The 27,925-nt window shown below is 44.2% G+C and overlaps 1 protein-coding gene across 5 annotated transcripts; it reads left to right on the forward strand.

Annotated features, from left to right (window-relative positions):
* The first annotated feature begins 103 nt into the window (after positions 1 to 103).
* On the forward strand, positions 104 to 27,925 carry C13H20orf96 (chromosome 13 C20orf96 homolog). Of its 5 annotated transcripts, none has more exons than XM_005214968.5 (11): positions 104 to 8,084; positions 8,374 to 8,422; positions 8,884 to 9,001; positions 18,307 to 18,419; positions 20,699 to 20,857; positions 21,341 to 21,458; positions 22,549 to 22,706; positions 22,787 to 22,888; positions 23,072 to 23,158; positions 23,841 to 23,959; positions 27,572 to 27,925. In XM_005214968.5, exons 1-11 carry the CDS (start codon positions 8,065 to 8,067, stop codon positions 27,630 to 27,632), a joined length of 1,104 nt encoding a protein of 367 aa, XP_005215025.1. In that variant the 5' UTR covers positions 104 to 8,064; the 3' UTR covers positions 27,633 to 27,925. The 5 variants fall into 5 exon arrangements, with proteins under 5 accessions (XP_005215025.1, XP_002692476.1, XP_005215026.1 ...); XM_002692430.6 differs by having other exon boundaries at positions 21,341 to 21,440; XM_005214969.5 differs by lacking the exon at positions 22,787 to 22,888 and having other exon boundaries at positions 22,549 to 22,604.

The raw sequence follows: 27,925 nt of genomic DNA on the forward strand, positions 1-27,925 counted from the left end.
TTTCGTTTTTGTACCTTTTCTATTTTAAAACAAAACAGACAAAACTTAGCTCTCCCTCCTCCCAAAGCAGATCACAATGCATTATTTTTGCAACCCTGGATTATGGACATTTTCAAACACGCAGAAAGTAGAATTTTGCGGCGAACATTTTACTTTTAACATTTAAACTGTTTTAACTTTCTATCATTAAAATTTTACTATACCTTATCACACTACACCTCTATCCGTCACTCATTTTTTGAGACACTTCCAAGTAAGTGACATTGCATTATTTTTTTTAAAAAAGACCTCCATCATATTCGTGATGGCAATTATATCGAGGACTTAAGTGTCCAATATTGTTCTAAGCACATTGCAAGCTTTATCACATGGAACCTTCCAAAACGGCACTGTAATTACACCCATTTTATAGGAAGCAGGGGGTTGGAGATAGGAGTTAAATCACTTGGCCAAGTGGCAGAGTTAACAGGCAGCCCCACGAGAAGGTGGCTTGTATTTCTTCCACTTTTTTGCTTCTGACATTGTGGAAAAAGGACTCTTTCGATTATACTCCCTAGAAAACCTCCTTCACACAGATTCCCTAACTAAAGCTAGCACTGGACACAATCTGTTACTCCTCCCTGTTGTCTCAACTTGTGTTTGGAAGCAGTGATAAAATTTGAGTGCTTGAAGGCAATGGGTTTAATATCTTTTGTCATCTTATTTTCTTTACCATAACTGCTTGTATTTCAGGGTGCTTCAGTGATCTTTCTGGGTTTAGTGAAAGAAAAGATGATTTGTGGAGTCAGGGAGACCCTAGTTTGACTGCTTCCAATCTCAGCTTTGTCACGTGGGGACAGTGACCTCGGTTTTCATAGCTCAATTTGCTCATTCATAGCAAAGGGTATATTAATATCTACTCTCAGAGGACTAAAGTGGGGTTTCTAGGAGATAATCTGTGTCAAAGAGGTTAGTCCACGGTGGGTTTCCAGAAAAGGTTTTTCTTCCTTTCTGCCAGTATTGGATTCTTTCCTATTTCTCTTGCAGGGTAGGTAGAATCCCTGTGAGTTCTTTAAAAGCGTTCCCTTTACTCCACTTCCAGTACTGGTCTCAGGAAGCCAGCATCTCCAACTCTTGTGCTTCCGATTCCTTCACTTTATAACTCCTGACCTGATTTCCTCCATCCCTTCTCCGCCCCAAATGCCCAGGATCATATGAATTGGGATCATTAACCGGAAGTATCAAAATCTTAGATTCACACACTCAATTCTTTTATTCTTTGTGCTCGCCTGCTCATATCTTTTTCATGGTTAGGATATTTACATAACCAAACAGAACCTATGTATTTTATTTTTTTTAAGTTTTTTTTTTTTTTGGATGTGGACCATTTTTTTAAAAAAAATATTGAATCTGTTACAACCCTGCATCTTTTTTTTTTCCTTTAAATGTTTGGTGTTTTTGGCCTTGAAGCATGTGGGATCTTAGCTTCCCTCCCAGGAATCAGACCCTGCACCCACAGGATTAGAAAGTGAAGTTTTAACCACTGGACTTGCAGGAAAGTCCTAGAACCTATTCATTTTTAATAATTTCTTTTGTTCCTCTTACCCTAACTCCCTACCCCAGGTAACTAGCACACAATCATTTATCTACAAGGCAAGTACTTTAAATAAAGAAATGGGGGAGCTGGAGGGCCCATAGTCTATCTGAAGGGGCAGCTGACAGTCAACTCCAGCTAATTACTGCTCCCACTGTGGCCAGATCTTCCTGTTTTTAAAGTGAAGCCTAACTCTAGTTTCTTTTTTTAAATGGGAAACGTTCTTCCTTCTCTTTTTTCTTTGAGGTTGTCTCAGCTATATTTGGATCCTCTGTATAAATTTTAGAACCAGCTTAGTAAATTCCAGGAAACCACTTTTGGGAATTTTAATTGGGTTTACATTGCATTTATACAGAATTGCCATATTATAATACTGAGTCTCCCCATTTATGGCCCTCTGGGATTCCTCGTTTATGTAAGTCTTATTTTATGAATTTCAATAGTAATTTATGGTTTTCTTCATAAAGATCTTGTATAATTTCAGGAGGGATTTATTCCAAGGCACCTTGGTTGCTATTGTAAATGGTATCTTTGGAAATCACATATTTGATGTTGGTGTTTAAAGGAAACACATTTGAATTTTTTTGTATTGTACTCATATCTGCCAACAATACTGAAATCTTAAGGTTTCCAATGGCTTTTAGAATCAATTTCCTTTTCTTTGTTGACAGTCATATTGTCTGTAAATAATGAACATCTTTCTGTTCAGATCTTAACACTTTTTCTTGTTTTACTGTACTAGACAGGACCCCTCACGGAATCAAGATATATTGGGCATTTTTGTTTTGTTTCTGACTACTGAGAGATCTGTTTGTATTTTGAAAAGATTTGATCTGTGGACTGGGGTCTGGCTGCTTCTCAGTTTTACTAACCATATCTTCTTCTGTCATAAGATTTTCCTGGTATGGGTATGGCCATTCTTTCCATCAATGCCTTTTTTCTTGTTAACTTTTGCAGATCCAAGTTTTGTCTATTCTCTTTTGGTCATTTTTAGTTGTTTTTCTTGATGATCACAATCAGCACTGTGAATTGGATAAAAGACTAAACATTTATATTGATTTCTCACTGAATTTATTAAAAATATTGTCAACCATTCCCCTCAGTACTGCTCCAGCAGTCAGCTTGGTCTGACTGTAGACCAAGTCTATAGTCAGAGATCGCTGAAGATTGTAGAGATCGCTGAACCAGAAGCTGTGGGGCCAGGCAGGTATCCTGTGAGCAAAGCAGTCCAGATGGGCACAAAGGCCATCTGAAGAGGGCAGCCTTTACTCATTCCTGGCAGATTATCGCCAGAGAGGGTTATTAGAATTGGTAAGTTTGGCATCTCAGTCTGGATTTTAATGGACAGAGTTTTGAAATTTGCACTATTATTAAACGGCTAGTTAGGAGACTGTGGGGGAGGTGTGATTTGTGATGGCCTTTGAAAAAAGAAGCAGGTTTTGGAGAACAAGAGAGAAAAAAAATCTGTGACTTAGAATTACTGTTCCTATGCACAGATGAGGAAAGTAGGGTCAGTCATGGAAGTGAATTGCCCAATGTCACGAAGCTTGTAGTAGTTTGAGTGATAGTCGCTCAGTTGTGTCCAACTCTTTGTGATTCCATGGACTGTACCCTGCCAGGTTCCTCTGTCCATGGAATTATCCAGGCAAGAATACTGGAGTGGGCTGCCATTTCCTTCTCCAGGGGATCTTCCCGACCCAGGCACAGAACATGGGTTTCTTGCATTGCAGGGAGATTCTTTACCATCTGAACCACCAGGGAAGCCTACTATTAAGAGATACTTCTAAGTATAAACACAGGGAGGCCTGGAGTGCTGCAGTCCATGGGATCACAAAGAGTCAGACAAGACTGAGCTACTGAACTGAAGTATAAAGACAGATTAAAAAAAAAAAACAAAAAACAGGTTATCTTAAAAAGTATAAGCAGATACATGCCTAACTTTATCTTATAATCTATAGAATATGGAATGAATCCATACTCTTTTTCCAAAGGAATGCCTGACAGGAGTAGCAATAAAGTTATAAATGACAATCATCAATCAGATATAATAATTCAGGTGAAGCTTATCTCTCTCGAAGCAAGTGGGTAAGTGGTCAGGAAGGAAATACAATGTGCTTTAACTTTGTATGAAAAATAATGTTCAGTTCCATGTTGTTTAACATAGTTCTATTTTTTCGATTGTCAAAATCTGTGCCCCCTCAAGCATATAAACTCCAAAGCTTATATGGTTATTCACTTATGTATTTCTGCCTCATGTCTGTGAAATGGAGATAACGATGCCTACATCAAGCTTACTGTTTACTGACAACTTACATTCATGGTTCTATCAGCACACAAGCTGAGGCTCTTTATCTTCCCAGGTGCTTATTAACATTGTTTAATTAACAATGCAGCAATTTTAACAGGGTAACGTGGTCCAGAGAAAACTGTTACATTATGCACTTGACATTTCATTTAAAAATTTTCCTTAAAACTGAAAGATTTCATTATGAGATACATTTCAAATGTACTTTATTAAATCTGATAGCTAATTAGAGCCTAAGAAATCATAAAAAAATTACACAATAATATTCAATCAAAAGTTAGTTTTCTGGGCATATTGACATATTAATGTAGTTTTCTTAAAAAAGTTAATCCCCAGCAAAAGCAGATATTTTTTTGCTTTCTGGGAGAGATCTAGGAGGACAGGAAAGGAAAGAATAGACCAGTAGCTCTTTCCATCAGGGAGGTGGTGCTCATCAATATTGAGACTCAATACTCAGATGACTTTCTGGTTAAAATCATTTGTTAAGATAGGTGATAATTGGGCTATTTTTATCTTGACAACTGAGATAAAACTATAAACCGTCAATGTTTAGGGACCCAGAACCAATTTATTATTATTTTAGCATGATTATCCTTTCAAGTTATCATAATCTGTTACTGGCTTCTTATCTAAGAATATACAGGGCCTTATGGTAAGGTTTTAGGGTAAATGACTAGCAAGTAAAAATCAAAGACTGCCTTCAGGAGACCAAAGCCACACCCACTGCCTGATGGACAGGATTACCTATTAACTCCATCATTTTGGAGTCTGCCTAACACCAGAAAATCCTTTAAGTTCTGATAGCCACATACTGACAAGAAAGGCTGTTGAAATTTATTTAGTTAGACACATTGAGTTACTACTGCTGTTTGGAGTCTGTTTCTGAAGACTTTCCATTATAGGTTAGTATAATTTTTTTCAGGTAAGAAACTTGGTTTCAACTGTTTCTTGTTTAAATAGTCCTAAAAGTATTTCCCCTGGGATTTTCTCCACATAGAGAAGTTATCCATATAATTATTTTTAAACAGTCTTCCTAGCTTTGGAAGACTTTGCCCTCCCTCCAACACACACACACATACACACACACACTTGAACATAACCAAATCAGCTGTAAAGTACAGCACACAGAAATGACTGTCGGCCTCCTGTGAGGACACTGAATGCCGTCTATCCCATAGGTCAGTCAGCAATCTGCATGTGTTCCTGAGGAGAAATCAGTTGAGTCCCTCTGCTGTTGTGGCTTCTCCAAAGACAGCCCTTCCCATAACAGTTGTTCTGGACTTTATCCACCATGCTCAACTCATTTGCATTTCAGTGCTTCCTCCCACTCAACAGTCAATCCAAGAGTTCTTCAGAGGGACTTCCCTAGTGGTCCGATGGCTAGAACTCTGTACTCCCAATGCAGGGGGCCCAGGTTCCATCCTTGGTCAAGGAACTAGATCCCACATGCTGCAACTAAGACCCTAAGACCCAGTGCTGACAAATATTTTTTAAAAAAGAGTTCCTGGGAATTGTTGGAAATATTGATTGCATTTTACTTCAAAAGTCTTTCATCTGCTTCAAAGTTATTGTGAAGATTAAATAATCTGCTATATCTAAATGTCTGGTACAATGCATTGTGAACTCCCAAAGTTTTCCAGATGTGAAGCTGATCACAGCAACCCCACACCATGCATAAAGTGAGCCCCACCCCAGGGCTCGAAAGGTAAGGGAATACCTACTCTCCAGTAAGAATGCGTGGCCTTGTTGAGCCATTTAGGACTTTGTCTTTTAGCCAAGGATAATGTTGTAACAAATCCAGCTAGCATTCCTATTGCAGCATCAGTACCAAGGAGAATTCCACCTTTAACCAGGAAAAGCCAGTCATCAGTGGATACTAGAGCCTCCACCTGGCAGGACAGCTCTGCGATCCCAGTGCCTTCTGTCTCCATGTTTATCTAGTCTCCTTTCCTTTTAAGGGCATGACCAAAAACTGCACATGTTTCTTCTGCTCACATTTGCCAAAACCTAATCACATGGCCTCATGTAGCTACAAGGGAGGTTGGGAAATGAGATCTTTATTTTTATTTATGTTTTCTTTATTATTTATTTATTGAAGTATAGTTAATTTACAATATTGTGTGCTTTTTCCATAGCAGTCTTTTCTGTTGACCACAGTGTGCAGTGCTATTTAAAACATTTTCCTGTGATTTTTAAGAGGGGGAGAAGTTTGGGAGCTCTGGCCTAGTGTTCTCTCTCTTTTTTAAAAATAGATTTTTAAACATATAGAATGATAGGTTTAAACAATTTTATTTATTTTATTTATTTATTTTGGCTGTGTTGGGTCTTAGATACAAGATGCAGGATCTTTTGTTGTGGTGCGTGGAGACTTTAGTTGCGTTATGCAGGCTCCAGAGCATGCAGGATTCAGTAGCTGCTGCATGTAGGCTTCTCTAGTTGCAGCTTGTGGGTTCTCTAGTTGCTCCTTGGCATGTGGGATCTTAGTTCCCTGACCATGGAGCGAACCCGCATCTCCTGCATTGCAAGGTAGGTTCTTAATTGCTGGATCACCAAGCCTTGTGTTCTATGGAAACATTCCCCTATTGAAGTGTGACTGATTTTAAATCAATTTGCTCCTTCCAAATTATTTTTTAAAACAGGAATGCACTTTTAAATCTGTGCTCTATCGAGCAAATCTGAGGTGTGGAGAGAGAACTGGAGTGCGGTAAGGGTGGGAGCTGGTACTTGTAGTCTTGGAGTAAGGGGCAAAGTGGGGTGTTTATTTGTATGGGTGGCGGTGGGAGTAAGCAGTCTGACTCTACATTACTTTGAAGGTATTGCTGACAGATTTGGATGTGGGAGGAGAGATGAGTCAAAAGATGAATTAAGAATGACTCCAGGGGAATTCCCTGGCAGTTCAGTGGTTAGAGCTCTGCACTTTCACTACAGGCCACAAGCCTTCCTGGGTGTGGCAAAAAAAAAAAAAAAAGACTCCAGGAAGAGAGTTGCCACTTTGAGTTGGCTAAAATTGGGGAAATACTGAGTGTTAGTTGCCTCTCAGGTACCCAAATGGAGATGCTGAGTAGGCAGTTGGATGTATGTGACTGGAAGAAGATGGAGAGGCTGGAGATGTGAGTCTAGGAGGCATCTGGGTAAAGATGGCATCTGAAGTCACAAGACTGAAAGGGAGCATGAATGGATAGAAAAAAAGAGAGGGCTGAGTCCGAGTCCTGGGGCAACCTGGGAGTAAAGGGAGAAAAAGAGAAAGCAGGAAAAGAGAAGAAAATGAGGTGGGAAGCAGCGCTAGAGTGGTTTCCAGGACACCATGTTTAGAAAGTGTGTCAAGGAGGGAGTGATCCATTGTGTCAAATGCTGCAGATCGGCTAAGGAAGATGCACACAGAGAAGTTTAGCAAAATGGAGCTCACTGGCAGCGCTGACAGTGGCAGTTTCAGTGGAGAGGTGGAGAGTGAAAGCCTGATTGAAGAGGCAAAAAGGAATGGGAAACAGTAGGCAAACCTCTTTAGAAGTTTTGCTTTAAAGTGAAGCAGAAATGGGAGGGTAGCTGGATGGGAAATGTTCGCTTTTTCTTTAACAGAAGAAATTAAAATATGTTGGTAAAGCAGTGAAAATACAGAGGAGAGGGTGATGGAGAAAATGGGGGAAATTCCTGGGGGAAAGTCCTAGAGAAAATGAGAAAGGACAGGTTTCAGTGCACAACAGGAATCGAGGTCAGCAAGCAGTTTACAGAGTCTCAGTAGGGAGGCATGTGGGTGGGTGAATGAGGTGATGTGAACCTGAGTTTACTGATTCCCATGATTTTCCCGGTGAAACAGGAAGCAACGTAATTAGCCAAGAGTAAGGATGGAGAAGGACGTGATGGAGGTTTGCTGAGAGGAGGAATATGACATAATTCTTTAGCATGATAGGCGGGGCCAGCTGAGGGGAATTTGAAACCGCGATGCGTGGAATGTGGCGAGAGCTACTTTTTCCAGTGCGATATTGGTCCCTCTAGGCGTTCGGTAGTCTGCGTCCGTTTCCTTGGAGACGGAGACAGGCGAGAAAGCATCAGGTCTCTCTGGGAAGTTTGAGTGGCCTTGGTTACCGCGCGATCAACGCTGAAACAAGGAAGTTGGAGAAGCCAAAGAAACAGGCATCCCCCAAAATCGGGGCCCCAAAGCCTCAGGACTCTTCTTCCATTCTCCCTAATGGCGCGCAACTTTCCAAAGTATGTGAAAGCGGTAAGGAGGGAGGTGGAGTGCGCATGCGTGGCCCCCAACCCAGCGCTGGCTGGGTCCTCTCCGGGTGTCGTCCCGCTCGTTTGACCCCGCCCTCTCCCCCCCACCCCCTTATCTCCCTAGCCCCGCCTCTCTCGCGTGTTCTCAGGCTCCTGCTAGGTTTGTGTCCTTAGTGACTGAGGTTTCGGGTTCGAGACCCCATCCCAGTTTCACGCTTGCTGCTTGCATCCTCACGGGTTGGGACTGATGGGAGTATTTTCCCGACCCAACACTTTGCAGACGCAGCCGCTCTGGGATCGGCTCCACAGTCCCCCAGTTCCAGGTTCTGGTGAGTCCAGAAGGGCTAGGGTCGGTGTGGGGTGGGGCTTGCTGACCCGGGGCGTGCCTCAGAACCTCAGTTTTCTCACTGTCTTATCAGGAGGTAAGGATATATTATGCTGCTCCCTTCTTTATCTCTGATTGCATATCTGCTTTCCTATCGGGTCTTTTCCATGTCTTCTGTTTCTCAGTTCTTAGCACCTCCCGGCCTGGATGTACTTAGTAAATTCTGGCTGGCTGATGCAAACTTGATAACATTTAGGGAGCACTTACCACATGCTTTACAAATATCTTTTGGAATGTTTGTACCAACCTATGGGGGTAGGTTTTTAAATTCGGTCCAGTTTACAGATGAGAAAATTGAGGCTCAGAGAGGTAAACCCACTTGGTCAAGGTTACAGATATCAGTAAGGGGGGAAGCTGGGATTTGAGCCCATGAGCTGTGTGACTGATTTGTGTTATGTCTGGTAGGATTATGTTCCATGGCAGCGGTCCAAGCAGAGAGCCAAGCCATCTGCTCTGCCTCCAATCCCACAAACTGTGGGCACTAAGAAAAGCGAAAGGAAGACCTGGTCTACCATCCAGCCAGGTGGGCAGAGGTCCTTGGGCGCTGGAGAAGGAGGTGGGGACAGGATGGGGGTAGAGGTTCTTGGCCCTTGGTGACAGCATTTATATCAGGGTAGGCTAACTGCTATAACAAACAGTCCCCAGATTTGAAGTATTAATACAGATGCTCGTTTCTCATTTATGTCAAAGTACATTTGTGGATCTGGGGGGAGGGCGGTAATCTTTTTCACATGATCATTCTGGAGTCTAGGCTCCATCACCTTGTGACTAGGACATCTTGTAAGGTCCTGAAGTCCTCTGTTGGGTCCTTTTGCATCCAGCAGAAAGAAGAAAGAGAGCAAGAATATGGATGATCTTGTGGACAGATCTTTTACAGGGCCTAGACTTGAAGTGACAGACATCACGCCCACTCATATTCCAGTGTCCTTAACTCAGCCACATGCCCACCCTTAACCCCAAGGAAAGATGGGAAATGTAGTCCAGCTAGGAAAAGAAAACAGAGTTTGGTGAACTTGGGATAATCTCTGCCACATCACTGTCACGCCTTCCAGGGGAGTTCTGAGGCCTTGGCTTAGGCAGACATGGATTCAGATCTTGGTTCTCTCATCTCCTCTCTTGGGAAAGTCATTCATCTCTCTAAATTTCTGTTTCCTCATTTTTAAAATGAAGACACTAATACTTACCTGATATGATGTGAGAGTTAAATGAGAAGATCCATGTAAAGCCCATTGTTATTCAACCTTATGAGACTCAGCATTCCTTTTAATGACATATATTTTGTAATATTCCTTTAATATCCTGAAATAAACTTCATAGATAATATAATCTACCTATGTATATAATTTAAAAGTTAATATAATGCCCTAACTGTAAAGTAAAGAAAAAATACAAAAAGAAATGAAAAAGAAATGCAAAATACCAAGAAAAAGAAATGCAAAAAGGCAAAATGGCTGTTTTAGGAGGCCTAACAAATAGCTGAGAAAAGAAGAGAAGCTAAAGGCAAAGGAGAAAAGGAAAGATATACCCACTTGAATGAAGAGTTCCAAAGAGTAGCAAGGAGAGATAAAGACTTCCTCAGTGCTCAATGCAAAGAAATAGAGGAAAACAATAGAATGGGAAAGACTAGAGATCTCCTCAAGAAAATTAAAGATACCAAGGGAACATTTCATGCAAAGATGGGCACAATAAAGGACAGAAATGGTATGGACCTAACAGAAGCAGAAGATATTAAGAGGTGGCAAGAACACACAGAAGAACTATACAAAAAAAGATCTTCACGACCCATATAACCACGATGGTGTGATCACTCACCTAGAGCCACACATCCTGGAATGTGAAGTCAAGTGGGCCTTAGGAAGCATCACTATGAACAAAGCTAGTGGAGGTGATGGAATTCCAGTTAAGCTATTTCAAATCCTGAAAGATGATGCTGTTAAAGTGCTACACTCAATATACCAGCAACTTTGGAAAACTCAGCAGTGGCCACAGGACTGGAAAAGGTCAGTTTTCATTCCAATCCCAAAGAAAGGCAATGCCAAAGAATGTTCAAACTACCGCACAATTGCATTCATCTCACAAGCTAGTAAAGTAATGCTCAAAATTCTCCAAGCCAGGTATCAACAGTACATGAATGGTGAACTTCCAGATATTCAAGCTGGATTTAGAAAAGGCAGAGGAACCAGAGATCAAATGCCAGCATCTGTTGGATCATTGAAAATGCAAGAGAGTTGCAGAAAAACATCTACTTCTGGTTTATTGACTATGCGAAAGCCTTTGACTGTGGATCACAACAAAATGTGGAAAATTCTTAAAGAGATGGGAATACCAGACCACCTTACCTGCCTCCTGAGAAATCTGTATGCAGATCAAGAAGCAACAGTTAGAACTGGACATAGAACAACAGACTGGTTTCAAATCAGAAAAGGAGTACATCAGTGCTGTATATTGTCATCCTGCTTATTTAACTTATATGCAGAGTACATCATGCGAAATGCTGGGTTGCATGAAGCACAAGCTGGAATCAAGATTGCCTTATGGCAGAAAGTGAAGAAGAACCAAAGAGCCTCTTGAGGAAAGTGAAACAGGAGAGTGAAAAAGTTGGCTTAAAGCTCAGCATTCAGAAAACTAATCATGGCATCCAGTCCCATCACTGCATGGCAAATACATGGAGGAAACAATGGAAACAGTGACAGACTTTATTTTTGTGGGGCTCAAAAATGACTGCAGATGGTGACTGAAGCCATGAAATTTAAAGACGCTTGATCCTTGGAAGAAAAGCTATGACCAACCTAGATAGCATATTGAAAAGCAGAGACATTACTTTGCCAACAAAGGCCTGTAGTCAATCTATGGTTTTTCCAGTAGTCATGTATGGATGTGACAGTTGGACTATAAAGAAAGCTGAGCACTGAAGAATTGATGAAGAATTTTGAACTGTGGTGTTGGAGAAGACTCTTGAGAGTCCCTTGGACTGCAAGGAGATCCAACCAGTCCATCCTAAAGGAAATAAGTCCTGAATGTTCATTGGAAGGACTGATGCTGAAGCTGAAACTCCAATACTTTGGCTATCTGATGCGAAGAACTGAGTCATTGGAAAAGACCCTGGTGCTGGGAAAGATTGACGGCAGGAGGAGAAAGGGATGACAAAGGATGAGATGGTTGGATGGCATCACCGACTTGATGGACATGAGTTTGAGCAAGCTCTGGGAGTTGGTGATGGACAGGGAAGCCTGGCATGCTGCAGTCCATGGGATAGCAAAGAGTTGGACATGACTGAACGACTGAACTGAACTGAATGGAATTGTAAAGTAAAGGAAAAGGCAAGTTATTTACATTTAAATAGCAAAGGTTTCATTATGTAAATGTTCAGGATGGCATGAGCAAGTCATCAGAAGCTTACTCATAGATGTGGCATCATGGTGAATGTAACAGTTGCAAATGCTGACTGACACATGATGGAAATTGGGGACTCAAATACCAAGAGGGATTTTTCATTGCAACCCGATTTCCAAAGTTGTGTCATCTCTTACTAGAGTTCTAAACAAAACAAGGCACAATCTTCCCCTGATTGTAGCTGCCTCATTGGAAAATTCAGCATTATGTTGTTGTTTAGTTGCTAAGTTGTGAATGACTCTTTGGGACCCAATGGACTACAGCACCAGGCTTCCCTGTCCTTCACCATCTCCCAGAGCTTGCTCAAACTCATGTCCGTTGAGTCGATGATGCCATCCAACCATCTCATCCTCTGTCACCTCCTTCTCCTGCCCTCAATCTTTCCCAGCATCAGGGTCTTTTCCAGTGAGTTGGCTCTTTGCATCAGGTGGCTATAGTATTGGAGCTTCAGCTTCAGCATCAGTCCTTCCAGTGAGTATTCAGGGTTGATTTCCTTTAGGACTGACTGGTTTGATCTCCTTGTAATCCAAGGGACTCTTGGTAGTCTTCTATAGTACCACAATTCAAAAGCATCAATTCTTCAGCACTCAGCCTTCTTTATGGTCCAACTCTCACATCTGTACATGACTACTGGAAAAACCATAGCTTTGACTATATGACGCGTTGCCGGCAAAGTGATGTCTCTACTTTTTAATATGCTGTCTAGGTTTGTCATAGCTTTCCTTCCAGGGAGCAAGCATCTTTTAATTTCTTGGGTGCAGTCACTGTCTGCAGTGATTTTGGAGCCCAGGAAAATAAAATCTGTCACTGTTTCTGTTTTTTTTTTTTCCATTTTTATAGTTACATGTAAAACAAAATCAGGTTCTGGGATCAGATCATTATAATCGGATTTTACCTATGTCAGTATCTATTAGGACTTAGAAAAGTTAAACAAGATAGGAGAATTCTATGTTCTATGGGGTTGTCCTGTCTGGGAGATATTGGACCCTTAGTTTTTATGTGTACCACAGATTCCCCCAGCAGTATATGTAAATACCCCTGTTGAGCTGTTGAGAGTCATTGATGTAAAGTGATAAGCACACGACATTGTGATAGTGACAGAAGTTTTGTCTTTGGTCCTATTCAAACAGCATCTACAAGGAAACGCTTGCCCTTTCCTTTCCCTGGGAAAGCAGTGAGGTATGTAATAGACACAACCACAACCAGAACAAGAGCAATTAACATATGCCAAGGACATATGTGCTAGATACTATCTGAGCAATTTACGCATATCACTTCATTTAATCTTCCCAACAGCCCTGTGAGATGGGTGCTGATGTTATCACCTCTTAGAGATGAGGAACCTGAAGCACAGACAGGTGCAACTCCCAAGGCCACACAGGTAGGAGGGGCACAGCCAGGCTGTGATATTTGGCAGTTTGGCTCCAGGACCCAGATTCAACCACTGGAGAAATGTAGACCTGAGCTGGTGTTCCAGTGTCCCTTCTTGCTAGCAATTCTATTTGAGTTACTGATCCCAGCCTCAGTTTCCTTCCCTGTGGAAACGGGCACAAAGATTCCTGCCTTGTTCAAGTGTAATCTATGTAAATAACAACAGTTAGCATTTGCTGAGGACTCATTTTGTGTTAGGCTCTATTGTAGAGGCCTTATTTGTTCATTCATCCATTCATTCACTCATTCATTCATTCATACATCCATTCAGCAGCAGCCATTTGCTGAGCCCCCGGTGTACACAGCATTGGGCTGAGTGTTGTTGACTTAGGAGAAAGATTGGTTTCTGGCCGTGTAGTTCATAGTCCCAACCTCACACATGGAATTACACAAAACTTTACACTTGTAGGGACTTCCATGGTGGTCCAGTGGTAAAGAATCTGCTTTCCAATGCAGGGGACTTGGGTTTGATCCCTGGTTGGGGAACTAAGGTCCCAATGCCTTGGGGCAACTAAATCAGCTGTGCTGCAATTAGAGAGCCCACGAGTCACAGCAAAGTGCAGCTAAAAAGAAAAAAAAAATACACTTATAATTGAAGGAGGTCATGATCTCATTCATGGGCTTCCCTGGTGGCTCAGTGGTAAAGAATCCGCCTACAATGCAGGAGACGCAAATGACCAGGGTTCGGTCCCTGGGTCAGGAACATCCTCTGGATGAGGCAATGGCAACCCACTTCAATATTCTTGCCTGGGAAATCCCATGGACAGAGGAGCCTGGTGGGCTACAGTCTCTGGGGTCGCAAAGAGCCAGACACGACTGAGCAACTGAGCATGTACGCATGATCTCATTCACTTCTGGAAATGGTGTCATCACCATTTTACAGATGAGGACACTGAAGCTTGGGTTGGTAGCATGTCTTGTGGAAAGTCATGTCCTTGAGGGCAGCTTTTGAGTATTAAAAAAAGATAAATCTGCTGATTCCACCAAGATGGAGTAGCCCCATTCCTTCCTGGTCCTCCCTTTTGCAACTAAAAATCCCTGGACACTACACAACAGAGAGAGGCTCTGAAAACTGTAAAGAAAAAAGTGGGCTGCTAGAATGGGGAGCATACACCATCATCTGGCCTTCATGCTGAATTTCAACAGGAGATTGTCTGCTAAAAAGAAGATGAAATAAGATCCAGAGCAATATCTAAAACACCCAAGATACAATGAGAATCACCCATCATACCAACAATGAGAAAAAGCACAACATGAATGAGAAAAGACAGACATCAACACTGAGATGAATCAGATAGAATTATTTGACTATTCTTATTTATAGATGACATGACTGTCTACATAAAAAATCTTAAGGAATCTACTATATCTAAAAAGAAACTAGAAGTAATGAGTTGACCAAGGTTGCAGGATACTAGCACAACACACGAAAACCCATCACATTTCTATGTACTAATAATAAATATGTAGAAATCAAAATAAAAAACGCAATATATTTACCGTCACACCAAAGAAAATGAAATATTTAGGCATAAACTTAACAGAACACGTATAGGATCTGTAAGCTGAAATCTATATAATGCTAATGTAAGAATCAAAGAAGACCTAAATAAATGGAGAAACATACTGTGTTCATGGATTAGAAGACTCAACATTGTAAAGATGTCAGTTCTCAGATTCATTCACGTTTAATGCAATCCCAGTCAAAATCCCAGCAAGTTTTTTGTAGGCATAGACAGGTTTATTCTAAAATTTATACAGAAAAGCAAGGTCCTAGGATAGATAAGACAATTTAAAGTGAACAACATCGGAAGAATCACTTTACCTGATATTAATGCCTACTATTTGGTTATAGTAATCAAAACAGCATCGTATTGTTAGAGAAACACATAGATCAATAGAATAAAAAACCAGAAACAGCCACACAAATACTCAAGCAATTTTTGACAAAGGTGCAAGAACAGTGGAGAAAAGAAAGCCTTTTCCACAGATGGTGCTACAGCAGATGGACATCCACAGATGAAAAAAGGAACTTCTATCGAAGTCTCACAACTTATACAAAAATTAACCCAAAATGTAAATTTAAAACGAAATCAAAATTAAATGTAAAATGTAAAACAGTAAAACTTTTAGAAAAAACATGAGAGCAAAATCTTTGGGACTGACGGCAAGTGAAGAGTTCTTTGTCTTCGTACCAACAGTGGATTCATAAAAGAAAAATGGAATAAATGGACAGGTAGGATTTCATAAAAATGTATGACTTCTGTTCTTTTCACAGTCTTCACGGAGATTAAGTATGAAGCTATGTACTTGGATAAAATGTTTGCAAACCACATACCTGACAAAGGACTGCTTTGTAGAATATATTGGGAACCCTCAAACTCAACAGAAAAACAATTCAGTTAAAGAGTTAAAGGCAAAACACTTGAAGAGACATTTCACCAGAAGAGGAAATACATATGGTAAATAAGCACAGGAAAAGATGTTCAACATCATTATCCACTGCTGCTGCTTCTGCTGCTAAGTCGCTTCAGTCGTGTCCGACTCTATGTGACCCCATAGACGGCAGCCCACCAGTCTCCCCAGTCCCTGGGATTCTCCAGGCAAGAACACTGGAGTGGGTTGCCATTTCCTTCTCCAATCATTATCCACTAGGGCTATGCAAATTAAACCAGAATAGGGTGTCACTGAACATCTATCAGAATGACTAAAATGAAAAATAGTTATAATGCCAAGTGTTGGCAACAACGAGAGATTGGGTCATTCGTTTCTAATGAAACCAAGCACACATTTCCCATAATGATCCAACAGTTGCACTCTTGGGCATTTATTCCAGAGAAGTGAAAACTTACGGTCACACAAAAACCAGTGCATGACAGTTTCACTTTAGCCTGATTCATAATACCCTCAAACTGGAAACAATCCAGATGTCCTTTAATGAGTGAGTAGTTAAAGAAACTATGGTGCATCCATTCCACATAATACTATTCAGAAGGAAAAGGAAAGAACTTTTGATACTTTCACTAACTTAGATGAATCTCCAGTGAATTACGCTGAGTGAGAAAAGCCAATCTTAGAAGTATCATATTGTTAGATTCCATTTGTATAAGATTCTGGGAATGACAGAACTGTAGAAGTGGAGAATAGATTCATGAATGCCGGTAGTGGGAGGAGGATGGAAGGAGAGGGAAATGCGTGTGGCCGTACAAGGCCCCAGGAGCAATCTTTTGCGTCTGTGAAGTGTTCTGTAACATGCTGTCTTTCAGTGTCCTGCTTGTGATACTGTGCTTGGTTTTATAAGATGTTACCATTGGGAGTAACTGGGTTGAGGAAACACAAGATTTCTTTGTATTACTTCTTAAAACTGCATGTAATCTGAATTTATTTCAAAATTAAAAGTTTAATTAAAAAAAGATAAATCAGGGCTACCACCACTAATGAAAAGAAATACGCGTTATTAAACCGACAAATCTTCCTAAGTATTTAAGTTCAACCTACAAATGTTATAATTTTTTTTTTTAATGTTATAATTTTTAAAAACCCTCTTAAAGGAGGTTTTGGAACTTGGTTAATTAAATTCCCTTAAATTGTTTAAGCTACGTTTAAAATTTTATATATACATTTTCACTTTCAAAAAGTTCACTTGTTCTGATTAACAAAACCATTGGGCATGTAATGTAATTCTTGTATATCTAATAAATAAACCTCTAAATGTGGGTAATCTTATGTTCTCTTAAAAGTTGTGGTAATTTATATACATTTAATAAGATTGTATTAAACCTTGCAACTTAAATCTAAATCAAAATCTCATTTACGTATTTTGAATTAGAATCACAAGGTCTTCCTTGGTGGTCCAGTGGCTAAGACTGAATGTAAGGGGCCTGAGTTCCATCCCTGGCCAGGGAACTAGATCCCACAGGCCACAACTGAAGATCCTGCATGCCGCAACAAAGATCAAAGATCCCACATGCTGCAACTAAGACCTGCATGCCGGTGCAGCCAAATAAATAAAAATAAATATTAAAAAAATTAGAATTACAAGAGTAATTATTAATCACTCCATCTCTCAAATAGTTTCAAGTAAATATCAGATAATTCATAACTTTAACTCAAAAGTACTCTAATTTGCTTTGTCACCTCAGTACTTAATACTAAATTATGGATATCAATCCATTAAAGAAATAATATTTTTCAAAATGAATTGGGTTGCACCTCTAACAGGGCCTTTGAGGGCAGCATTTGTGATGTGATGGTTTGTGTGATTTGCCTCACGCTGGTGCAGGACACGCCAAGAGGAATCAGGGATTCTTGGAACATGCCCTCTTGAGTGTCTTCTGCTCTGAATTATTTTCGTGTACTTCATATCTGGCAGGACCACAGGTTTTACAGGTATTTCAGAGACAGTGTTTTGCTTGGCTCCTGTATCTTTATCTGATGCTGTGGTCCTGATCCCAGTTCTCAGGCCACTGGTAATAACAGTGACAACTGGTAATTTATATTTGCACTGAATATGTGTTAAGCATTATTCCAAACACTTTAAAGGACAGTAACTTCTTATTTAGTCTTCACGACAATCCTGTGAAGTAGTCATGATGATGATTCTTGTATTATAGAGTAATGGGGAAGTGAGGGGCAGAGAGGTCATGTGAGCTGCCAGATTCAAACCCAGGCTGTCTAGCTCGTTAGTTATTGCTTTTAACCTCTTTCCTTCCTGAGCTTACCATTGGCCAGCTTGGGGGGAGAGATGAGGGTGTCTGGCCATCCTCCCGCTACTACCCCTCACTGTCCCTCTGTTCAGCCACACAGTCAGTATGGTATGTGGAAGTTCCCTGGGCTTCGCTGTCCTTTATAACAAGGACCAGAGTGGGGCCTGGGAGCTTACTGATGGATGTGAGCTTTGGCTTCTGTCTCACTGTCATACACTATAAGGCCATGAGTGGATGCAGTTGGGGCCTGGGCTGTCTGTTTCTCCTGACTCTCTCTCTGTCCTTTCCCATGCCCTAGGGTGGCAATCCAAGCCTACCTTGTGGATGACAAGCCAGCCCAGGAATCCACTAGAGCTGCGCAGAGGAAAGTTGGACTCTGGGAAGACACAGGCCACAATCCGACTAATGAGAGTATGAGCATCCTCCCACAGGGCCGGGGGGTGGGGGATGGTCATAGCAAACATGCCCTGAGCACTTCGTGGGTGCCTGCCTGCAGTCTTGTTCTCCTCACAGCATCCCCATGGGCATGCTTATCATCAGCCCTATTTTACAGAAGGGAAAAGTGAGGTGCATGGAGATAAATGACTTGCACCAGATCACACAGTTAGAAAATACAGTACCAGGGGTCAAAGCCAGTTAGACAAAGATTTGCCTTTGTGTTTAAGATACAGGAAAATGATTGGAATCATTTTATTTCATTGCATTAGGAATACAATCTAGTGGCTTGTTCATTTACAAACTCTGGGAAATTAACCTTTCATGAAAAACAGTGCATCTTGAAGCAAGACTTAGGAGCTTCCTATTAAAACTTTTCACATCAACTGATAGAACTTGATCGTTCATTTTCTCAAAATCTGTTGTTTATTATGGCTTCTGAACAATGTTTCAAAGTATTTGAAATGAACTAGAAGAAGTGGGGGCATTAGTGTCCATAGCAGAAAGTAACATACCAAATACTATAACTACTACAAAATATTATAGAAGAGTTCTTAACTTCTTCAGGAAAGTTTTTAATAGCTCAATGAACAATGACTGTTATATAAAGAAATAGGGAGAAATGTATTTGCCTTGAAATCGTTTTTTTCCCTTTAACCTTCAATTTTGCAAAAATGAGTTATTAGAGGCAGTCCAGTATTCTTAAAGGAGGAACTCATATTTCTGATGTTATTTTTATCCTGACTTTAGAAGGGTTATGTGTTTTTGATATGAAACATGAACCTGGACAATTGGCTCTAAAACCTGTGCTCCTAACCAGTTCCTAATACTCTCTCTTATAATCATTCATTTGTTTAATCAACAAATATTTGAGCATCTACTGTGTCCCAGACCCTGTTCTAAGTGTGGGAATTCACCAGTGATGTGGCCTCTGACCTTAGGGAGCTCACAGGGGAGACAGATAACAAACAAGATAGATATGGCACGTGTAGTGAAGACAAGAGCTGTGAAGAAGTATAAAATAAGGTTAGGGGGCTAAAGGACCACAGAGGAGGGGGTGGCCATGACCATTTTAGGAGGGTGGTCAGGGAAGGCTGTCAAGGTGGTGACATCTGAGGCAGGAATGCTCCAGGCAGAAGAACTGGAACTGCAAAGGCCCTGAGGTTCATAGGAGTCCCCGGGCTGCTGTTGCTGTGTGCAGAGTGGGCTGTGGGGACAAGGGGGAAACAGAGCAAGAATGCAGAAACGACCCAGTTGGTTTGTTCTTGGAGTTGGAGTAGGATTCTGACTCTGCCCCTCAGCCTCAGGACAGTGTTTTATTCAAGCACCAACTCCCGAGAGTGCCAACGATGTGTCAGGCACCAAGCTGGGTGCTGGGGAGATAGCCATGAACATGATCCCAGAATCCGTGCTATGATGGAGCTTATACTTTAGCATAACAAATTAAAAAGGGGAGACGCATAACAAATTAAAAAACCTCCAAAGAATATTTACTCATCAGTTGATTAAGCCCACCCTTATGGAGCTCTAGGTACTGTTCTGTGTGTGTGCTGGAGATACAGCTGTGACAAGACAACCAAAGCCCCTGCCCTCCTGGCTGTAAAATTCTAGTTGGGAAGACAGACAAGAAAGAAGAAAATAAGAAAAATATGTTGGGACTTCCTTAGTGGTCCAGCGATTAAGACTTCTTTCAATGCAAAGAGGGCTTCCCTGGTGACTCAGGGTAAAGAATTCATCCGCGATGCGGGAGACCTTGATTCCATTCCTGGGTCGGGAAGTTCTCCTGGAGAAGGGAATGGCAACCCACTCCGGTGTTCTTGTCTGGAGAATCCCATGGACGGAGGACCCTGGTGGGCTACAGTCCATTGGGTCGCAAAGAGTCAGACACGACTGAGAGACTAACACACACATAATTCACTGATTCTAAGAAGCCACTGGTAATAAGGCGCACCTTTATCTTAATAACTCACTAATTAAATATTTTTCAACTAGACTGTAACACGCCACCAGCTGTAAGATACAGCTCCACCCCAGAGCATAAAATTATGGGGAAATGGGTGTTTCAGAAAGGATGAAATAATTCAAGGTGCTCTGACCCGCAGACAATAGAGAACAGCCGCCCAGCTCGGGTGGCATTTATCAGTCGGGGCCACAAGGGGGCGGATTGCGGCGGGAGGGACGTGGTCCTTGGGCTCTGGGAGGTGCCGGCCGACCCCGCGCATCGCCACTTCCCTTCCCTGTCTTTCCGCCCGCAGACAATGCTCCGGAACCGGCGAACCTCGTACCAGGAGCTCTGCGACCACGAGGAATTCCTCACCAACCACTGTGGGGAACTGATCAAGACCATCCAGGACACAGAGGACAGCGCCGCCCTGAAAGTGCGGATGCTGCTGCAGCAGCAGGACGTCTACATGGTGATTCTCCCCGCCTTGGCCCCGCAGCCCCGCCTCCGCCCTGAGCCGCCGTCCAGCCCGCGACACCGCCCCTCCCAAGCCCTTGGGCGCCCTCTCCTGCTTTCTCCCGGCTGGTTGCATAAGCTCCTTCCTCCGTCTGGAAGATAGCATCTTTTACACACTCCACTCTCCCCGCCCCCCGCACCCCTACCTGGGTCTTGGAATCAGACTGGGGGTGGGGTGGGGACTCATCCCAGTTCAGCACTAATTAGCTGGAAGGCTCTGAGTCAACCTCTGAGCCCCATACAAGTGGGGCACAATAGCGCTCACCCTGAAAAGGAGTTGCACCTGGCACACAGGAGGTGTGGGCCCCAGTGGGATTGGGTCTGGGGACTCCTCTGAGAAAGTACTGAGTTCTCTGACGGTCCCTGCTTTGGCAGCACCAGTGGAAGCGGGGGTGGTGGGTGATGGTGGTGGTGAGCTAACGCCCCCCCACTCCCACAGACCATCACTGACATCTTGGAGTACTCCAACAAGAAGAAGCTGCACCAGATGAAGTGTGAGCTCCAGGAATGGGAGGAGAAGGAGGAAGCCAAGATCCGCAGTAAGAATCTCTCCGCGGGTTAGTTGACCCTCACCTGGCTCTCTAGGGGAAGCCATCAGGCCCACCACCTCGCTTCTGAGGCAGAGGGGACTGCTAAGATGCACAGCGACAGCTTACTCATCACTTAGCACTTGCAGGCCCTGTGTGCTCTGTTTTTACGGGCATACTTTCAGTCCTTACAACTACCTATAAGGCAGGGGAAGTTTTTCTTTTCTCCCATTTTACAGATGAGGAAACTGAGGCTAAGGAAAGTGAAGTAGCCTGCTGAAAGTTATACAGCTAGGAGCCAGCATCCAATCCCAACCTATCTGTTTCCTGCCAAGGTTCCTCTGGGAGTTGGTGGCTGGGCAGGTCACTGGTCACAGAGTTGTTGAGCCTGTGGTTTTTTTCCCCTGGTGTGTCAGGCAGCTTCAGACACTTGGGATCCTCTCCATGGAGGGTGGCAGGATAGACTGCCTTTTTTTTTTTTTTGGCTGCGCAGGCTCTTTGTTGCAGCTCGAGGACTTTCTCTAGTTGCGGAGCACAGGCTCTGGAGTGCACAGGGCTCAGTAGCTGCAGTTAGTAGGCTTCTCTAGTTGTGGTGTGTGGGCTTAGTTGCCCTACAGCACGTGGGATCTTAGTTCCCTGACCAGGGATCAAACCCTCATCCCTTGCATTGGAAGGCAGATTCTTAACCACTGGACCACCAGGGAAGTCCCAGGATAGGCTGTCTTAATCCTGTCCTGTCACCTCATCTCCCCAGGCTTGGTGTGCCCTGTCACCTCATCTCCCCAGGCTTGGTGCCAAGGATCGGGCACCGGGATAGTTTGTTTCCTCTTTTGGGTAGGTTGTTGCTGCTTCTCCTGTGGAGGCAAAGCTCTTTCTGGGGGCTTACCTGTCCTTCTTCTCCTGTGGAGGCAAAGCTCTTTCTGGGGGCCTACCTGTCCATCACCTCCCAGCTGTGTTTGGGCTTGTTTCAGCCCAGACCCCAATCCAGATGAGATCAGGCACGTTCAGGCTGGTACAGCCATAGACCCAGACCCCAATCCACTGGCTAAGGAGAGCTTTGCTTCTTGGGTGGCCCTGGAGCGGTCCTTGAGGGACGATCCTGCCTTCTGTCCCTTGTCAGACCTGGAGCAGCAGGTGGAGCAGCTGGATGCCCAGATCGAGAAGGTCCGTGAGCAGGTGAGCTTCGTGAGCACGTACAAGGACCACGAGTACCCCATCAAGTTGGTACAGGTGGGCAACCTCGTGCGCCAGCTGCAGCAGGTGAAGGACAGCCAGTTGGTAGGTGAGCCCCTGGTTTTGCCTCACCTGACCCTGTGGGAGGCAGGGTTGGTGGCCAACACCTTCCTGCCAACCCCTAGGACGAGCTAGATGAACTCAGTGAGATGTGCAGAATGGTCCTGGCGTCTATGTCCAACCAGATTCAGAATAAGAAAAAAAACCTTCTGAGGTCTCTGGTGGTGGTGAGTAGCCAGCCACTGTGGCAGGTATCCGGGTCCTGCCCCCAGCCCTGCTTTCTTAACCCTGTCCTCTGCCCTCAGGGCCACCACATGCCCATCTGCTACCCATCTGGGGCCAGTCTAGGCGGCCAGACTTCTAGGGGGCCCCTTCTAGGGGGCCAGAAGAAGATTTCCCTTTTTCCACAGAAAATCCAGCGTGCCAATCAGGAGACTCTCCTGCAGAAGACCTGGAATACCCGGGTTATACTGAAATACATGGACAAGTTCCAAGAAGTGAGTGGGTGGCGATGGTGGTGATCCCCGCTGTGTGAGAGCAGGGGGAGTGGGTGGTCCCCAGGACCTCTGGGGGGGTCAGGCTTGTCCTGATCTGGGGCTTATGAGGTCTCTGGTGTTAGTCTTCCTCCTTGGCTGTGCCATTAACGTCTTCCATCTGAGAACGGAATTTGTCCAGGACTAGGCCTTGCCTCATTAACCAACACCACCAGCCGTGACCCATCGGCAGCATCACCAAGCTTCACCCACACAGCCATCACTTTACTATCACTACCCACTCCTTGTCTTCACCTCTTAATTCTTGACATTGACCATCACTCAAGACCATGTTAATGAATTCCATGATCACCACCCTCTCATGGTAGTTTTTGTTATCTTGCACCTTCATCAGTTGTCTGCGTGAATGACCTTCATCACCTCCACCAGCCCCCACTAATTCTCACTGTCGAGCACTGCCACCCCCTTGCAGCCTGTCTCCCCTCACCTTTTTCAGCACCATCAAACATTGTCAGTAACTCATGAGCCAGCCCTGCCCTGCAAGGAGGGAGCCCCGCTTTGGAGTCCAGAAGTCCCAGTGACAGAGCCTAGGCTATTTCCCTAGATGTCCTTATTCACGCATTTTTCCCTTTTCTTCTGTTGGTTGGGGGATGTTTGGTTTCTCAATTTCACCTGCTTTCCTCAGTTTATAGACCGTTTTGAGGAGGAAATACCCAGATTAAGGGCTGAGATGGAACAGCTGGAATTTCAGATCTGGGAACCCCGAGAGATCGTATTTGCGGACGTTCTACTTCGGAGATCCAAGTAGGTGGTCCTTGAGCAGCACCTCTTACACTAGCCATGCTCTGGGCTTGAGCAAGCTCTCTGTTCTTGGGGGGCAGCCTGGGGGAGAAGGCAGGACCTGTGCAGGCAGGAGACTGGGTGTTTGCCTCTGACTGTGCGGCAGCCATGACCTTTTGCCATCTCTTGGCCTGAGTGTCCATCTGCATGTAGCAGGCTGAGTTAGGTAATCTCCTTGGCCCCCTCAAGTTCCAGATTCCGTGTCTCAACCAAGTGGGTGCACCCCTGAGCTCCCAGGCTGTTCAGGAAGACGGTGTTGAGTAGGGTGGTTGGCTCCAGCGAAGAATGGCCTGGAAGGCACCCTGCGAGGAGAGAACGGTGTTCTCTCTGTGGGGCAGACTTCTGGGACCCAAAGGAAGAACTTCCTTCCAAAACCAATTCCCTGCCCGACCTCCCAGGGGCAGGCCGTCCCTGTTTGAGCATGGGGATCCCACCAGGCCATGCCAGGTGGGGCAATTCCTGCCATCTGCCAATTATTTTCCTTCTCCTTAGCTTCTGTGTCTGTCTCCTTCTCTTCCTCTCCCTTTCCTTCTTCCTCCTCTACCTCTTCATTCTCCTCTTAAGTTTCCTTAAAAAGTGCTGTCAGATCTACGACGGGCCTATGGAGCACCAGGCGTGGTGAGGGCAAACAGTCCTTGGCTTTGTCACCACAGCCGAGGATGGGACCAAACATGAATCGATAACGAGCTGCAGATAAATGTCGCAGCTGAGATGAGAGCTGCTAAAGAAGAGATGTGGATGTGGTGACGGGAGAGCGTGGCCTGGACAGAGGGGTGTCTGGAATGGCAAAGAGGTCTCCCTAAAAATGTGATCTTTTTTTTTTTTGGACTGTGCTGGTCCATTGTGTTGCGTGGGCTTAGTTGCCCCACGGCATGTGGGGTCTTAATTCCCAGACCAGGGATCGAACCCGCATACCCTGTATTGGAAGGCAGATTCTTCACCACTGGACCACCAGGGAAATCCTGAGAATGTGACATTTTTAAACTAAAGTCTGAGGGATTATTCACAGAAGTTCACTGGGCAAAGGGGGCTGAAGGGGAAACTGAAGGAAGAGCATTTCTAGGTGGTGGTGCTGGCATCTCGAGATGTGCCAAGTAGGCTCCATTGTCCCTACCTGAGCTCTGGACACACTGAAATAAGAATGAAAGGGGCAAGGGTGACATGGGCCAGACTCTCACTTTTATCTGATAGAGCTGATTTTAGAGAATGTAGCTTATATCTCCAGGCATGTTGGCTTCTGAATACTAACCCAGAATTAGGCAAATGGAGTTCCGTGGTCAGCTGCATGGAAGCAAAGGAGACTGTAGTCCTTGCAGGCTGCTCAGTACTGAGAGAGAATGGGGCAAGGCTACCCAGGTCCCATTCCTCTCTCCAGACTCTGTTCAGGTTGTTATACCTCCTTCCCGGGCAGAGTGAGTAAAGAGATGGAGAGAGGCCAGGAGCAGCATGCCCATTGATGATGTATGCGCACTGATGACAGTATGCCCACTGATGCCCTTCCATGGGCAGGGAGACGCCAGGAGTGGGAAGAAGCTGTCTCCTCCTAGGATGTGGGAATGGCACGCTGCTAAGTAGAACTTTTCCATCCAAAACATGCACTGGAATCACCTGGAGATCTTGTGGAAAAGCAGATTCTGAACTGATAGGCCTGGAGTGGGGCTCAGGAGTCTACATTTCTAGGAAGCTCCTGGGAGAAGCTGAGGTGCCGACCCCTGGACCACAGGCTGAGCAGTGAGGCTGTTGATGTGTGGTAGGAGGGAAGTTGGTGTTTATGAGGAGCTGAGTGAGGTTGGACTGCAGAGTGATGGGGAGAGTTATGACAGCCCCGTCCCTAGGGACTTCCGTGCAGGGCCCTGTAGACCAAAGATATTTGATCCTGAAAGCAAAGAACTTTTTTTTTTTTGCCCATACTACTTGGCATACAACATCTTAGTTACCCAACCAGGTATCAAACCTGTGCTCCCTGCAGTGGATGTGTGGGGTCTTAACCACTGGACCACCAGGGAAGTCCTAAGTAAAGACTTTTCAAGCTCAGTGATGACATCAGATTTGCATTCCAAGAAAAGACACTTTGAAAAGAATATGGAGAAGATGTTGGAGAGGCTATGTTGGGAGTCCAGTTGGTTGTGATGGCGGTTGTGTGTGGAGGGGGTGGCTGGGAGTGACTTGGCCAAGATGGGTGGCAGAAGAGAGAGGAGAGATGGACAGAGTGGAGAAATATTTAAGAAGGTAAATCTGTCGGACTTGGTGATATTTGGATATGGGAAACACAGTACAGGGAGGTGTCAAGAATGACCCTTGGGTTCCTGGCTTTTGTAACAGGATGGGTAGTAGTACCAAACCCAGAGAGAGGGAAGACTGGGACTGGGGGTGAAGGGTGCATATGTAGGTCAATCAGCAGTTGATTTGGACACTGAGTTTAAGTTATGGAGACCTGAGCGTGGACCTGACAGGTAGGGAGCTGGGGGTATAAGAGTAGATCTCAGAAGACAGACTTTGGCTGGAAATGGAAATTTTGGCAATGCCAGTACAATCTAGAATCAAGGTTGTTGGGAGAAATGTCAATAACCTCAGATATGCAGATGACACCACCCTTATGGCAGAAAGTAAAGAGGAACTAAAGAGCCTCTTGATGAAGGTGAAAGAGGAGAGTGAAAGCTGGCTTAAAAGTCAGCATTCAGAAAATAAAGATCATGGCATCCAGTCCCATCACTTCTTGGCAAATAGATGGGGAAACAATGAAAACAGTGACATTTTATCTTCTTGGGCTCCAGAATCACTGCAGACAGTGACTGCAGCCATGAAATTAAAAGACTCTTGCTCCTTGGAAGAAAAGCTACAACAAACCTAGACAGCATATTGAAAAGCAGAGATATCATTTTGCCGACAAAGGTTCATATAGTCGAAGGTATGGTTTTTTCAGTAGTCATGTATGGATTTGAGAGTTGGACCTTAAAGAAGGCTGAGTGCCAAAGAATTGATGCTTTTGAACTGTGACTGAGTGACTGAACAACAGTGCAGAGATGCATTTTTTTTTTTTTTTACTATTAATTTGAGCGATTTCAAATGTATAGAACAATTGAGAGAATACTATGATGAGTACCCGGTTACCCATCTAGATTTAGAATTTGTTATATTTTGGCGAATCAACTTCATCTTCATTTCTTCCGGACCCTCCCCATTTGCCAGGTGAGGAAACAGAGGCTCGCCTGGGGTCTGTCCCCAGTGAAGGCAGGAGGCTCAGAGAGGAAAAGCAGTGTTTGAGGCGACTCAGAGCCAGGCTTCCAAAACCGTCACTCTGACTCCAGAGAGCGCGCTCATCCTGAAGGGCCCCAGTGCTTGAGAGCTGAGCTCCTGCTCCCTGTTGACCTCAGACCTCTGTAGGGGAACATGAGTCTTGCCAAACCAATTCCTGTTTCATTTTGATGTGCATATGTGTGCGTGCGCACAGGTTGTTTTGGAATGGGGCTCCCCCGTACCAGTGTTCGAAAGAGCAGGGTTCCCCTGAGGCCACGCTCCCCAACCTGCAGCTCTAGTGCCTGGCCTCTTACACCCCCGCTTTGCTCCTCCCTACAGGTGCACCCCCGACATGGACGTCGTCCTCAACATCCCTGTGGAAGAGCCGCTGCCCTTCTAGATGGTGGGGCTGGAGGCCAACCCTCCTTCCCTGGTTTCTTCCCCCTACCTGGAGCCTTGAGTTCTCCCCTAAGGCCACGTCCCCATCCAGGTGCCAGTCTGCAGTTCCTTCCCTCCTCACTCCCTCCCTCTTTCCCCACTTTCTTGCTCTCTCTCCCTTCCTTTCTTCTTTCCTCTCCTGCCCCTCATTCTTTCGGAGCTGCTGCTTGGCCCAGGTAGGAATTCCTAGGCGAGTCCTTTTTACCAATAAAGTTGGGCATGCCCTGGTCTTTGCCAATGCCTGGGGCTTCCTAA

The sequence above is a fragment of the Bos taurus genome, chromosome 13, assembly GCF_002263795.3.
Source record: "Bos taurus isolate L1 Dominette 01449 registration number 42190680 breed Hereford chromosome 13, ARS-UCD2.0, whole genome shotgun sequence".
NCBI classification, from domain to species: Eukaryota; Metazoa; Chordata; class Mammalia; order Artiodactyla; family Bovidae; genus Bos; species Bos taurus.

Excerpts from the sequence above, each read along its gene's own strand:
- C13H20orf96 (XM_005214968.5), top strand. The coding sequence starts at position 8,065 with ATGGCGCGCAACTTTCCAAA. Across the intron at positions 8,423-8,883 it reads TCCCCCAGTTCCAGGTTCTG|GATTATGTTCCATGGCAGCG; the intron begins GTGAGTCCAGAA and ends TATGTCTGGTAG. Across the intron at positions 22,707-22,786 it reads AGGTGAAGGACAGCCAGTTG|GACGAGCTAGATGAACTCAG; the intron begins GTAGGTGAGCCC and ends GCCAACCCCTAG.